This window comes from Cygnus atratus, chromosome 3 (assembly GCF_013377495.2).
Source record: "Cygnus atratus isolate AKBS03 ecotype Queensland, Australia chromosome 3, CAtr_DNAZoo_HiC_assembly, whole genome shotgun sequence".
NCBI lineage: Eukaryota > Metazoa > Chordata > Aves > Anseriformes > Anatidae > Cygnus > Cygnus atratus.
The window spans coordinates 45138307-45154846 of record NC_066364.1 but is presented as its reverse complement, the minus strand read 5'-3'; the positions used below and the strand labels follow the sequence as shown (position 1 = coordinate 45154846).

Sequence of the window (16540 nt, the reverse complement as noted above, 5' to 3'; positions counted from 1 at the left end):
CTACCAAACAGCTTACCAGCTTACAGTTATAGTAGCTACCTGATCACTGTGTGTGAAGGTGGTGTCAAAATAGAGAAAATCTCAGAAATCTCAGAGAAGGCTTTTTTTTTTTTTTTTTTTTAGGAATGAAAATGAAAGAAAGGTCAAGAAATTCTCAAATTGAGACCCATCAATAAATATATTATGCTAAATATTAATGGTCTGCAAGGTCAATGTTTTCCCTGGCCTTTATGATAATAATATGATCAGTACAAAAATAAATGTATAAAATGTACATAAATCCATGACACATTGAAACACAGCAACAAAAAAGGATGTAGTAATTGTTTTAGATGGCTTCTGTTTCTAACGTGCTTATTCACTGCCCTCAGAGTGCCTTTTAAAATCAGGGAGCAGGTCATTCACCAGCAAAAGCAATTATAAAATGCAAATGGCAGAGCATTTATAGCCAAGATTGGCTGGATAAAAAACTCTACTTAATAACATGTTTCCAAGCAGATGACATAATTAGATGTTTGTATTATAAACAATAGGAAAGAGTACAAGCCTTCAGCATTTTTTTAAAAGGCTGCAATTAAAAAAAAAAAAAAAATTGAGCATTGTGACATAAATTCTATTAAAAAGGAACAATTAAATGTCCCTCTGAGAAAATAGAAGGCACCATCTTGTGGTTACTCTGAAGGAATGCAATTGGGACAGCCTCAGAACTGCCATTTCCTCCGAACCCTTCCCACTGCGTCCACTGGAATATCACAATTCTGCCAGACAAGGGCAATGCTTTGCCATTCCTAATATTCCCTCTCAAAAAATCAGTGAGACTAAGTACTGGGTAAGACTAGTGGGGTTATTTATTTCGAAATACACCTCAGGTTATCACGTTACTACAGTGTGTGTTTGAGGTATACAGACAAAAATTCAGAATTATTGTTAATTATAGAAAAAAAACAAACAATTTCTGAATACTACCATAACCTAATGCCTCTGCAGCCCAGTAAAGCTGCATTTTGAACCAGCTAAGATCAGAGACTTCTATTCTTGCTATCCTTATATTATCAAAACCAAAACATGGCTCTTGTATTCTGTGGGTGTTTGAAATTTATGTAAATGACATATTTTGGTCAACCAGTTAGGTTCGTATCATCTTCAAAGATATAGTTAGTCTCATATACAGTTCACAGTTAAGCATTCAAAAAATCTTGTTACTTCAGTGGAATCTGCAGTTGTAAGTAAAACACCGTATGTAACCCACATGTATGTTCACAATTAATAATGTGTGCCTTGGGTCCGATGCTGCAAACAGCTAAGGACTCATTCACTATACCTGTGAGATAAACTATCCAGACTGATCTTTCTCCATTCAACTGTGTAGCTGAGCAGACAAATATTTACCATAGCACATTCAATTGTTCCTGTCTTCCTTGGGAAATCTGTATAAAATGCAATTTAATATCAATTTATTGTTTTTATTCCTTTTATAATCAATTATAAATGAATACTTATTTCAGAGAGGCTAATTTATCTAGTTCTTATGTTACAATTTGATTGTATAACTCCAGAAACAATTTGTTGGTGTATTCTGTATTATAGGGAACCTCTGACCAGATCTCCTCTAAGGAAACAAACAGAATGCTGATACGTGTCTCATTTCACATTGTTTGAAGTGCTTAAGAGATCAAAATGAATAAAATGTACATACACTATTTTCTTCCCAAGCAGATTTAGTTATGACCTGCTGATGGCTCAATGAATTCTGAATGGCTATACATGATAGCAAATTTTATTTTTTAGATTAGATCTGAATCTTCTAGAAAATACCTAGTAAATTAGGACACATATTTTTCAAACAAACTGACCATAGCAAGTGTTACTGACTAACAGCCTAATGGTGATAACATCCAGGAAAATCTTTGCTTTTGAAAGGTGTCAATAAAAGAGGAGTTCCTCCATGTCTAGAAAACGCTGTGCCGGCATGAATGCATGGGTGGTATTCTGGTTATTGGCATCTGTTTCCCAGAAGGAGTAAAATTAGTGTCCCATATTTCCTGGAGATTTTTTAGCACATCAGGAGCATGGATGTTCTGAGTCACTTTACTTACAAGATGTAATGTTTTTTTAGCAAATAACACAATTTTGTCTGATGCTTTTCTCAGCTCAGTTCCTTTTGAGATGTCACTCCTCCAAACAGTTTCACACTAACCAATGTCTCTGTTTACATGTATGTGCACTCCAGGATGGGGGCTGACATCTAAAACACTCAAAAATCATCTAGATTATACACTTAAAATCTGCATTGCTTCCCCACTGCCACAAAGGAAATGCAACTCTATATTTTGTGCATTATAATGCAGACTTATGTGTTAATATGTCCATTTATAACACAGGGTACTCCATATATTCAGCAACTGAAGTAATCTGATTTCTTTCATTTCCTTGGTTGTAAATGTGACCTTTGATCTTTCCCATCTCCAAATGCTGACAAGCATTATACAAATGCTAGAATGATAATCTGCGTCTGAAGGGCTGAAACAATAAATGTTACCAAAAAAAGGTGTCTTCTCCCTCCCTGTGAGAAAGCCAAGAATGTGTTACTTGCACGGTTTACTCGTGCAAACTGACAACAGAAAAGACGTAGAGATTGGAAACAGATGACAGTCCTACTTATCTCCCCTTTGGCTGCTGCAATGCCCCTCTCTCCTAGGCAAAGGGGATCTGCTACTTCTGGAGAGGAAGGAAGAAGACATTCACAGAGGTCTGTGGGTGCTGGGAGAAAAATGGGTGACAGTGGTTCAGGGAAGGTCATACACAGGGATCCTGGCATCATTTCCTGATAGTTTTATTCTACAAGTCAAGTTCTAGAGAAATTTTACTGTTCTCCTGAGATCAGCGTAGTTGGGTGTTATGGAGAGGGGATACAAGGGAAGAAATTGGAGATGAGGAAGGAGGTGAGTGGAAAGACCTAATCCTTCCATCTGCTTCAGATTTAATCCTAAATTTTAAAACTACGTCAATACTTGGTGTATGATGAAACACTTCTGGTAAAAAGTTCAGATACCTCCACTTGTTGCTATATCTATCCATCACTAACAAACAAAAATAAAAAAGAAGCAAATAGATCAAAAAAAAAAAAAACACACAGCAGCAACAACAAACCATAGGGCTTAGAGAAACAAGTCCTGTTTCTGTTTTCTTCCAACATGCTGATAGTGTCAACTAAGTTATATATTCATACCCTGCAGAACACTGAAGTACTGATGTTACGAGATCACTATCAAAACTATTTTTCTAAGTGAGTATTTGTTAAAAGTCCAGAAAAGCTAAACCAAATTGGTGCCCATAAGAAATCCATATCCACCTTAGGAATGGATAGTTTTGCATAGGGTGCTTAGATAATAGTTATCTTTTCCCTCATAAATTCATTTCAGAAACATTACATTTCAAAAGCACTTTAACAGAATGGAATCAGCCTAAAGTATCATAAAGGAAAGGTTCTAAAGGGGCTTTTAACAACTTAATCAAATATACCCATGTTCAAACTGTGTTTAGGACCTTGTGACCTCACACTGCCTTTGTGTGTATTAGAAAAAATATTTTTAACAATTTATTTATTAAAGGACACTTGCATACTGAAAGGTAGCCTCAAATGAAGTGATAACAAATCTTAAATTTTCTGAGTAATAATTCAAGTTACAAAAATTCACTAGTAGCATCTGGAAAAAAAATATAAATTTAAATATACTGATTGGATTTACTACTGATTTTATTAAATTATGTTACTAAATAGACATATAGGTCTTGCCATAGGTCACAAAAAAAAAAAGTAAAAAACAACAGCTTATCTCCATTTTTAAAATTCAGAATATATCATAGCAGTAAAATACATAGTTTGAGTTTAGGTTTAAACATGGGCACATACATATAGAGAGATTTATTTGACTTACTCACTATGCAAAAACTATATTTCCAGCTAAGAATTTCCCAAGATATTATCAGTGTTGGCACAGTTACAGTATTGCAGTTGCATAAATTGTAAGATGAGAGCAAATTAACACTAGAAGTTTCAAAACCAAGTCAGTCTGAAATGACAGGACATTATATCATAATCAGTAGTACACCCACAAAAATTCATTGTGATGTAAGCTTTTCCAGATGCTACCAGGACAACTTTTCAAGTATAAACGTCTGAAAGAACATTTCTATAGAGACATTTGCATATTTTGGCTTTGAGCAACAGACAGTTTTGTCTTTTGAAAATCAGAATTATCTGCTGAAGTTTAATTTGTTTCCCATTATAGTTTCGGATTTCTTCTTCATCCATAAAATTAACTGCAGTGAACTTCCAGAAGTAAAAAGCTGTCTTTTTTCAGGCTTGAATAAGAGGAGAAATAGTCACTTGTCCTGAAAGCTGGCTACAATTAAACATATTGAACACAAATTAAAAGCTGTAAATGTAACCTTTGGGTACTTTGCTGTGATCCTTTCTTATATACTGTATTATATGATAAACAATTTGTATGCACCTACATTTTGGCTACCAAAAGTTTAAAATATTATTTAACTAGACCATAAATAAAATATGGAAATAGGAAAAGACAGTATTTACCTTTTCCAACTGGGCATTTTTTTTTGATTTGTACAAAAATTCCCCCACTGCCACGAAGACAGAAAGCACCAATCCTGCTGCCAGGACAATAAAGATTCCTCCAATATTCTGAACTCCCAAAGCACTGGCCTCTTTGCTTTCCTCCTCTGGGCAGCCATTGCCTCTCCACCATTTCTCTTTCATCATATGGAGCTTGCCCTCCTCTTGCAGCTGTAGAATTGCTATAGTGATCTTGTCTCTATATGGAGAACCTAAAGAGATCACAGGGAACATATATTGCAGTGGTGTATATTTTAAAGAAAGTTAGTTACACCTGATAAGAATAAAGTGTAATGCAATGAATGCCACAGGGGAAAAAAAATACACACATATATATATATATATATATATATATATATATATATCCTCTTCTTTACAACCATAATATTTATGGAAAAAACACGTACATTTAACCCTGGTCCCACTGGTCACATAAGTGCAAACCTACATGCGTACATATATATACATAAATACATATATGCAAAACTTGATCCAGCTGATGTTGTTTGTAAGCCAGGCAACTTCATGAAGCAAGTCTTATCACATTGAGTCCCATGGTCTATTAAACTATTAAATCCAGCCAAAGAGTATTCACCTTTTAATTCATATCAGGCTTTTAATTATTCTGCAGTAGATTTAGTCTAATATAACTAAATCTACAGGCTGTTGCTTCATAGCTTGCTACCCTAAAGCTGTAGGACTTTTATATAATAAACACTTTATACTGTTATTACTTTATTGCAAGAAAGAAACATCAACTTATGCTTCAGCACCAAGCCACAAAAGTCTGTATCTGATACACTGTCAGACAATTACAATACCTTCCAAACACTTATTTATTACCATTACTAAGTAATGCATTCAGAAAGATAAATTTCAGTGTTAGGTAACAGGAATGTGAATTTTCATACTTTTAATATATTTCTTTCTCATAATTAAGTATTTTAAAAACATGATAATTTTGCAGCTTTTGAACCTTTCAATATGGGCAGTTCACAGGGTAGTGTCATTCCTTCGTATGTCACCTGCTCTCTTTTTCTTTATAAGTGCACAAGAATTTTTCAATGAGTACTTTAAAACCTAAATTAATTAACAAAGAATGCCAATGGAGAAAGCTTTACTTTTCTGAATGTTACAGAGTAAATCACATTAGTTAGAAGTGCTTTTTCTGTGTAATGTTTAAGGAGAGCAAAGACATAATTTTTCTTCTCCTCCTTCAAAAACAGGAACAAAAGACTTTTCATTAGAGTGGTTAAGAAATACGAGAAAAAAAATAGAAGTAGATGAAAAGGCATGGCATCCCCTCTTTCATGCAATATGAATGCAGGTCTACAAATAATCCCTCCTCTTTTTCCTTCTGTCATAATAATGACAGATATTTTCTAGCTATCATCTTTATGGTGTTTCCTTTGACTGAATGATAAAATGTATTTTCTTTAATTTCATACCTTAAAAAAAAAATCTCAGAATCCTGCTAGAGAGATGCTGCTGAGAAATTTGACTATTTCATGTATTTTTGTCAGCTCTGAAGGAGCTGAAGGAAGGCATTTGTAGGATAATTTGTAGTCTTTACACTAGAAAAATATTTATTTTATTTTATTTTGTTTTGTTTTGTTTTATTTTATTAGGAATTTCTTCTCCTTTAACGTAGTATTCAATTTATTGTTACATATCTAGAGCTTATCATGAGAATATAGCTAATTGCAATGGGTTGATGTGCCAGCATGGAAAAGAAACATAGAAAAGACAATTAATTATAAAATACCCTGGGCTCTTCCTTTACTCCAAAAATAAAAGGTGGGAAGAGCTAGCCTCAAAGTAACATTGCAATAATTGGGTTTTATCATATCTCTCCTTAGAAAAGATTGTACTAGGAGCTACACTGTGTTTACACAGGACTATATGTAAAGCAGAGAGAAGGGAGAGCTCTTTTCTATTCCTTTGTGCATGCGTGAGCTTAGGTCACATGATTTCAGACCCTCCTGATTATTCTGAAACTCTGCAAAATCCTGTACCTGACACTTTTCTTCAGTCAAATGGAAGAAGGAAAGTGATTAGTCCACAAGAGCCTGGGGAAGTGTAAGCGCATACTATAATCTTTGGGAGATATTTTCAGGGCTACACTGCCTATAAATATTTAACAACACCAACCAAAATAACGCAGGATTCTGAGAATTTGGACCCAGTTTAACCCATCTTCTGATCTGACAAGCTGCTTTCTAATTAAATTGATTTGCACTCAGTTTCTACACTTTCTTTTGGTCTAAATATAGGCAGTAACAACTACTCTTCATTTATTATTTATGTATTCCAGGGGCCAAATTTTAAAAAAACAGTTCTAGTCCATCTGAAGTCTTTAAAACATGACTTTACTAAGGAATTCAGAGACAGAAGCCATAAAGCACAAGATAGTCTTGTCTACAAATAGTTAAGTTTATGAGGATTGCATTAGAAGCATGCAGTTTAATAGTGACTCAGTTCAACAGCATTTGTACCACATTCTGTTGGTGATTTTAAAATTTTGCACAAGTATTACTGGAATCAATAGATTACAGGGCCTTTGGTGTTTCTACTGCAATATTTGCATTTGTTATATCTTAATAGCTTGCCTTAAAAACAGCAAACTTGTAAGTAAGAATTAATTTGGGATGAGCAACATCGCATACTGCTGCTATTAAATTAAATATTATACCTTTGAAAAAGCTAGCATTCAGTTCTATAAGTCTATTTTATTTCTGAATGATTTACAATGATATAAATTCATTGATTCACATTTTGCAATGAACAATCTGAGCAGACCTAATAATATGGTATGTGAAAAAAAGTCATTTTTAATGTTGTTTTTAATGATTCAAATAGTTATAAAAAGAACAAAAGAAGGATCACAACAATATTATTTCCTAAAGTTTTATTTGTTCCTATGTTTGTTTCTGAGACATGCTGAATTGGAAGTCACAGCAATGGGAAATTTACCCAGAAGTCCCTGAAGTGTCCAAAAATTTTGTGGTCTAATCAGTGGATGACACAGTTACCATGCAAACAGATTAAAAAAAAAAAAAAAAAAAAAAGATAGAGAGAGAGAGAGAGAGAGACAATAGACACAGCATACAGATTACACACTTAAAACCGCTGTTTTCCTTGCAGAAATGAAAAATGTCACCATGTAAATGTAAAAGGTTTTGTAAATTATTGCCAATTTTCACCATCATGAGTGCAAGATGAGTCAAGCCATTTCATGAGGTGTTGTGGGAAGGTCATGTCCTTTGTGTACTTTTTTAAAAACCAGAGTATTTCACTGAAGAGAATTCGCTGTTCAGGGGGAAAAAATTAAATGTGAACAGAAACTTGAAGGCTCGCTGACCATGTGCATGAATGCATGTGGAAAATAAATACAGTATAAATAAGAATTAAGTAATAAAGCATAAATTTAAAAAAAATAAAAACATAAATAAATGAGTAAAATTCTGTCAGATTCATAGAAAGCACACGCAACATTAATTTTCATGTGCAGAAATGTGAACTTCAAATATAAATGAAATCACATGCAGTTGAAAAAATCTTACCAGTCTGTGCATGGGGAATGACTTGAGCCTGGGGAAAGGAGCAGGGACACAGACACCAAGATATTTAAAACTCCATCACAAACTCAGAGGGAAAAGATGAGACTATAATTTTCCACTGATTATGGAAAAAAAAGAGAAGTCAAGTGTGGAAATATCTGACTTGGTCTTTCCCCTCTTCCCTGGGTTCCAAGTGTTTTATTTTCTCCATTGACTCCATGAACTATCTCCATGATAAACTAGGACTGGAGGGCCTACAGAACATAAACTATACATTATTTGCTGGTCTCTCTCAAGTTGCAGTTTGCAGGAATGAGAACTTCTGCTAAAAGAATAATTTTAATACCTTCAGTCTAGTTACACAGATTATGGAGACCTTAATACTTTTCTATGATCAAGAAAATCAATGAGGGATGCAACTATTTCTATTTGCAGTAACTTACATATGAAAATTTAAAATACAAATGAAAATTTGTATAAAATTATGTCTGAAGCATCTGTATAAAGCTAAGATAACAAGTCCCAGAAGTACTGAAGTTATATATAGAGAAGTTATAAGTATGCCACTGAAAACTTGTCCTCAATAGCAAAACTAGCCACTTCCCTAAGAAGTAGTATTTTTAAGAATATAGAACAAACAGGATATCACTGCATTATACCAGGAGATGGATGTGAGCTTTTCAAAAGCCATCTGGACATGGTCCTGGGCAATCAGTTCTAGGTGTCCCTGTTTGAGCAGAAATTTTGGAGGAGAGGACCCCCAGAGGTCCCTTGCAAACTCAACTACTCTGTGATTCTGTGAAATGTAGCTTTGATAAAAGATCTTCTTAGTGATATTAAGTGAAGTAAACCAGAAGCATTTATCAGTTTCTTAGCTCTGTGCCTGTGTTTTTTTATATTTATGACATACTCAAACATTATAGCATTCTTACCTCTAAGGTACAAATAAATTAATGACAATGCATCCCAGATGCGCAGAGTTTAAATACACTCCCCACATTTACTGAAAACAAGTGCTATATTAATAAACTTTGAGTGGACATAGAACTTTTTAAGGTAGAAAAGTGTGAAAACCTTGTTTTTGCCCCTTGCAAACCTGTATCAGCTGTACAAACGGCCTACAAATACAGCCTCCTTGGGAAATATTTGTCTAACACTACGCAGCACCATACAGCTGAATGAAGGAGTCCAACAAATATTACACGCAGTCCTATAACGTGTATAGTTTTCAGGAAGGTGGGCAAGAGTTTAGTGAAAGTTAAAAAAAGTCTAGGGTCATAACAAAAAGTGTGCAGCCCTGAAAACCCAGTCCATGCATTTCCAGAATACCTTGCCTACCAAGCCAAGCTCTAATGGAAATTCTGAAAATAATACCTGTCAGTGTTTTTGCCACTAGCTTTTTTATCGTGGGTGAGGTATGAATTAGCTGTTAGGTATATCTAGCTGTAATGACATCTTAAATCAGGGTAATCTTTGTTTAAGTTATACAAACAGAAATAACTTCAGATCTTGGAGTGGTCAGAATTCCTGCAAAACTTCATAATGCATCCAGAGGAGACAATTAGAAGCTTCAGCTGCTTCAGTCCTATGTATTCCATATATTTCTAATCCCTCCAGTAAATAAGAGGAGCTGACTTCTTTTTGGTTTTCCATGCAGATTTCTTTCCCACAATTTGATTCACAAGGTTAAAGTGACTACAGGGGCAACACGTTCTGTTCTTTATATTTGTAGAAGATTCTTTTACAATGCAGCAAATGCTCTTGAGCACTATAATGTCAATGTTGAAGCTTGAATAATGTCTTTACTTCAGTTACACCTGTCCAACAAAATCCTGCTGGAAACTCCACTTCTCCAACTGAGAGTTTACTCACAACAGCTACTGGAAGCTGTGTTTTGGCAATTCTTTAATATAATGCTCAGTCAGCTATTGTGCGTCAACACATACTTCTGAGGTAACTATAAAAACACGGTTCTTTCATCAAATATGTTAGCTACACATTCTTACGTTTCAGCAACAATAAATTAACTGCTCAAGCACTGAAATTCTCAAATTAGTTTCAATACATGGTTTGACCTGGATAAAAATAAATAATTTGAATCTATATTTTCTTCATGTTCAGCTAATGAAGACAAATGTATTAATTTGTTTTAGTTACAGAAGAACTGAAGCCCAGCACTTTTATGCATGTATAAGTGATGAATATTACAGTTCAAATTATATGAAGGATTGCAGATTAAGTGCAGGCAAGCAGAATAAAAAGGCCTCCTGTGTTGGTACATGGTACTATTTATCTGTCTCCTATAGAGACAGATCTGTTTAAATCTCAAGTCACAAAGGACTGGTAAAAAAAATATTCATATTACAAAATTCTGTAGTCTGAAGGTAATAAGAAACTACAAGAGAACTAGGGGATTTTAACAATAAAACCAAATGAATGCGAAAATTGCACAGTATTCATTACACCCATTATTTGAAATTTACCTAAGAATGTATGATATATACATAGACAAATATGCACACTTTCTAAGTAGACAGCATGTCAATTGTAAGATGCATCTGTACTTTATAACAGCATCTGTACTTATAACAGCATCTGTACTCCAGCATCTGTACTTTATAACATGTAGTAGACAAGGATAGCTTAGCTCAGATATCCTCCAATATCCTTTATATAAGATAAACAGGAAATATTTGCAAAGTCTGAAATCTCAACAATGATTAAATTGAAAGCCACTGCTAACTGTAGTTTTTAGTACTTTACAGAGGAAGTCCAGGAATATATTTTCACCAAAGCAAATTAGCAAATCTTAAGCATCTCAGCTTTTCAGTATTTCAAATATGAAGAATTTGGTTCCAGTTATGTTAACCGAGTGTATTGTTGTTGTGGTTTAGCCCGGCTGGCAGCCAAACACCACACAGCCGTTCGCTCACCCTCCCCCCTCCCTCTCCGGGATGGGGGAGAGAAACGGGAAAGTGAAGCCTGTGAGTTGTGATAAGGACAGTTTATTAAGACAGGGAAAATAATAACAATAATAATAATAATAATAGTATTAATAGTAATAATGTGTACGAAATAAGTGATGCACAATGCAATTGCTCACCACCCGTTGACCGATGCCCAGCCTATCCCCGAGCAGCCGGCCCCCCCCACCCCGGCTAGCCACCCCTATATATTGTTCAGCATGACGTCAGATGGTATGGAATACCCCTTTGGCCAGTTTGGGTCAGCTGTCCTGGGTCTGTCCCCTCCCAGCTCCTGCTGCACCCCCAGCCTGCTCGCTAGCAGGACAGAGCGAGAAGCTGAAAAGTCCTTGGCTTGGTGTAAGCATTGCTCTACAACAATTAAAACATCAGCATGTTATCAGCACTCTTCTCATCCTAATCCAAAACATAGCACCCTGCCAGCTACTAGGAGGAAAATTAACTCTGTCCTACCTGAAACCAGGACAATTGTTAACAATCTTGGGGACTAAATTTACATCATTAAAAAATTGTTATTCCTTACAATTTTGGAACTGTCTGCTTTTTGAAAGGTTCCCAGGTTATTCATGCCTGTTGCTTTGTTTTTATTAAATAAATACATTTTTAAAAAGATGTGTTAAAAGTATAGACCTGTTTACCCATGAATGTCAGATACAATTGAGTTACTGCAGGAGTAGAAGCAAAGCAAGAACTCACAAACTGCATCTAAGAAGCTTAGGACATTCCTTTTGTTTTCTCATACTTCTTCAAGAAAATAAGGTAACATGCACTTTTGAATTTAGAAAATTATGCAATATTTAAATCAACTAATGGAAACATAAAAACCTTTGTTGTTTCTCCTGACTTAAAAAAAAAAAATGTTTAAAATTTTGTTCTACATTGATCACTGACTATCAAATGCATAAATGAATTGAAGAAAATGTGGCAGTAATGTGATTGATCAGTTACAGACACTGTGGTCATTGTCACTGTTCTCTAATCTTGCCTGAGATTTAAGGAAAATTGTTTTAAAAACATGCCCCTTAAAAACACGTCCTTTTCAGTTTGGTGGAGGTGTGAAAAGAGAATGATGCTGGGACACAGAAAGTAGCCCTAGCTACAGTAAGTACCTATCTTGAAAAGTGTCAATTGATTCTTAGTCTAGACCTCCAGGAGTGACACAAAATGAAAAGACAAAAAGAGGAAAACATTGAAGCACCAGTGTGAAAGGGCCATGAAAATCACACTACTCAAGTTCTGCATTTTGAGATAGGACAAATGGGAGGCACGAATTTCTTTTATTTCTTTTATATTTTTTTTAACATGGAAAAATTCATTTTGACAGACTTTTTTTTCTCTTTTTTTTTTCTCACTTCTCAATTCTGTCTTTTAAAAGCTAGACAAAACAAAGGAGACAACATCCTACACATCTGTTGGATGCTGAGATCTTATTCTTACATTTACTCCAATTTTATCTACTTTTTATTTATCTACTTTTTATTTTCCAACCAAGCCTTGGAAAGTACATTAATTTTTGGATGATTACAAAAGGCTGCAAACCTATAACTAGAATTATGAATGCAACAAGGGAGCAGGCTGAACAAGTTCTAAAATAATAAAGGCTTGAGATCGTCTTAATATCTTTTTAAACTTACTACTGCATACTTAAGAAATTAGAGTAATTTATTTGATTGCATTTAGAATACATTAAGTTTTAGTCTTTACTCATCTTTTAAAAGCTTTTGTTCTTAAGTAATCTATATTTCTCTCTGTGCCGCCATTTAAAACTTTATATATTTGGAAACATGCACTTAAAAAAATTGCATGTAATGAAATCTTTTGTAAAATACTTGCATTGAGAATATGATAAGTTTAAAAATGTCAACATTATGAACTTTTTCTGAGAGTATTTTTTTAGGTCACTCCCAAGAGATATAAGTAATATAAATCAGGTGTCCTATATATATTGTTATTGAATACAACATGATAATTGTGTTACATGTTCACTGATTGCACTGTTTGTTTAAAGTCCACTTGAATCCAGCAACCTCTCACTGGCGTAGAAGAAATGTTTCGTACCACATTTATTAATGGCTTATATAAACATAAGTAATTTATGAAGTCATATTGCTAGAAAAGATATGAAATAGCAGATCATAAATTATTGCCTGAAACCCCTTTTTTCTGCAATGAACTCTTTAATTTAAAGGAGTGAAATGTGAAATACTCTTTCTAGATTCTATGTCTGATGAAATTATATGAATACTGTCCTCAAAATGTGCTTACTCTAAACATTACAATTACATGCCACAAAGCTAGCTGAAATTAAAAAAAAAAAAAAAAAAAAAAAAAAAAGCCAACCCCTCTCTTGACTCTGATTCGCCAAAAATAAAATATAAAAATAAAATATTTATTTTAATGCTTAATTAAAAATGCTGAATTGAATTACACTGTGCAAAAGTAAGTACACTTCAACATACTGGAGGGAAAGGATGCCATCACGAGAGACCTGGACAGGCTTGAGAGGTGAGAACCTCATTCAGAAAGTTCAAAAAGGCCAAATGCAAGGTCCTGCATCTGGGCTGGGGCAATCCAAAGCAGAAATACAGCCTGGGCGGAGAATTCATTGTGAGCAACCCTGAGGAAAATGACCTGGGGGGTCTTACTTGATGAAAAGCTCAACACAAGCCAGCAATATGCTCTTGCAGTCCAGAAAGCCAACCATATCCTGGGCTGCATCAAAAAAAGCGTGGCCAGCAGGTCAAGGGAGGTGATTGTCCCCCTCTGCTCTGCTCTTGTGAGACCCCATGTGGAGTGCTGCATTCAGCTCTGGGGCCCCCAGCACAAGAAGGACATGGACCTATTAGAAAAGTCTAGAGGAGGACCATGAGGATGATCAAAGGACTGGAGCACCTCTCCTATGAAGAGAGGCTGAGGGAGTTGGGGTTGTTCAGCCTGAAGAGAAGGATCTGGGGAAACCTCACTAAAGCCTTCCAATACCTAAAGACAGATTATAAAAAAGATGGAGAGCGACTTTTTACTCAGGCGGATAGTTATAGGAGAAGGGGGAATGCTTTTAAACTAAAAGAGGGGAGATTTAAATTCAATGTTAGGAACAAATTCTTCACTCAATGGGTTGTGAGGCACAGGAACAGATTGCCCTGAGAAGCTGTGAATGCCCCATCCCTGGAGGTGTTCAAGGCCAGGCTGGACGGGACTCTGGGCAACCTGCTGTAGTGGAAGGTGTCCCTGCCTATGGACCAAATTTGGAGCATCTTTCAAAATAATAATAATAAAAAAAATACTGTGATTTTTTTTTTCTCTAAGAAATAAAAATGATTGTAAACAAAGTTTATTTGACATTTTGTTATGTATTGAGATTATGTGACAAGATTTTGGTTGGTTGTGATTGAGGATGTAGGGGTGACCTCTGTGAGGAGTCCAGAAGTTGCCCCATGTTAGGTAACAGCCAGTTCCAGCTGGCTCCAAAAAGGACCTATCGTTGGCCAAAGCTGAGCCAGTGAACGATGACGGCTGTGCCTCTGTGAGAACATTTTTAAGACGGGGAAATAACACCATGCAACAGCATCTGGGAGAGGGGAGTACAAAATGATCTTGCAGACACCTTGGTCAGTGAAGAAGAAGGGGGAAGAGGTGCTACAGGCACTGGAGCAGAAGTTCCTTTACAGCCCATGGAACAGTGGAACAGGCTGTCCCTTTGAAGCTCATGGGAACCCCATATAGGATCAGTTTGAGAAGGACTGGATCCCATGGCAGGGACCCCATGGTGGAGAAGGAGAAGTTTGCATTTTCCAAGCAATTATTCGATCATAAACTACTCTTTTGTCTTGTTTTTCTGCTAGGAAAGTTTATCATCTCTCCTGCTTGAAGCTACTTAGATTCAAGCAAATTATGTTCTCACTATTATCCTGTTAGCCTTCAAAAGGAATCTCCTTTGATGAAGTTCAGCAAAAGCAACCATACTCATTCTACGGTATTTGGCACAAGGTCTATAACAACCGTATTCTACAAAATTGATCTTTTGTGCTGTTTCAAGCCACTATTCCAAGAGATAAGCTGGATATTTTTGTAAACTTGGGGAGATTACATCCATAGCTTTCAGATACTGTGTCTCTCTACCTGAACAAATAGTTTCATATCTTTCTGTTCAGAGATGTGTGTTAGTGACTAGCTTCCCAAAGAGGCATGAGCAGTGATATGTACTTTGCTTGTGAAATCATTACACTACAGTTTTCCAAGCACCTGGCAAGTTGATTTTGCATTATTGACTCTAAAAAGGTATTACTAAATTTCATGTCCTTAAGCATCTTCCATAATCGTGAAATAATGTATATCTCTGTAGATTTAGCTATGCCAAAAGATCCTTTAACAATTCTGAAATTCATTTTTTCCTGTTGAAATGAGATTAATTATAACATACTAACTAATTAACGTTATATGCAGCTTTGTAAGATTTTTTACCTTCAAAAGAGCAATATATTCCACAAAAACTGAAAGGCACTGTAGAAATACTTCTTCATAAGGTTTCCCTTGAAATATGTGTGAAGTATGCCTTCTTTTAGCAGAGGCAACCCAATCTCCTTCCTCTGAGACTATATAGTTAACATACAGAATACAAAATTTCTGTAAATATTAGCTCTTGCCTCTGGATAGCATTTTATTGGTAATGCTCAAACAAAGGAATAATCTCTTATTCTTAGCTGTGCTGTGAAAGTTCCAGATGCTGTTTTATTTTATTTTAATTTATTTTATGAAAATCTTAATTTATATTTTATTTTATGTTTTATTTCCTTTTATGAAGGCCTTAACTGTTTTACTGAGCTTATTTTAATTTCTTTTGCTAAATTTACCACTGTTTCAAGTCTTCTTTTACCTCCTTCGGTAATCTATGATTCCTGCAGGTATGTCCTCTACTTGTTTTGTTTTTATTCAAGAAAATTGTCAGCTGACAGATCCTTTTGTACAACACCACTATTTCTCTTGACCAAGATATTTTTTTTATTACTTGAAATCTTGCAGATGTTTAAGAGATGAATAATGTCTTTGATATGAGCCAAAGTTAATGAGGAAATAATGTACATGTAGTGCCTGTTCTCCTTGAATAAAGTAGGATAAAAGACAGTCTACCTACTGTTTTATCTGTTTGTATCCAATACTTCTTCCTCTGAAACTTAACTGGTCATTCTAGAATTCTGGTTATGGCTTTATCTTTGCTTTTCATCTGTTTTCTCTGGTGTTTATGCTGCTTCTCTGATTTATGCATAAGCAAAAGCATTTAAAAACAGCCTGGTCTTTCAGTTTCCTATCACTTGGGAACTTCCATGGACACTTCCATTACTTGGGCATGCTTCAGATAC

At 35.2% G+C, this 16540-nt stretch overlaps 1 protein-coding gene across 12 annotated transcripts in view; it reads right to left on the bottom strand.

Moving 5' to 3' along the window:
- Nucleotides 1-16540, bottom strand: part of GRIK2 (glutamate ionotropic receptor kainate type subunit 2) — a 414885-nt gene that overhangs the window by 11058 nt on the left and 387287 nt on the right. For 10 of the 12 annotated variants that reach the window (XM_035561779.2, XM_050709385.1, XM_050709387.1 and 7 more), the window contains one exon: nt 4601-4851. The exons of 1 other annotated variant lie outside the window; for it this stretch is intronic. In XM_035561779.2, coding sequence (XP_035417672.1) covers nt 4601-4851 — 251 coding nt within the window. Of the gene's footprint in view, nt 1-3722; nt 4407-4600; nt 4852-16540 lie in introns of those variants that run through there. One more of the 12 variants, XM_035561781.2, reaches the window with a different exon arrangement.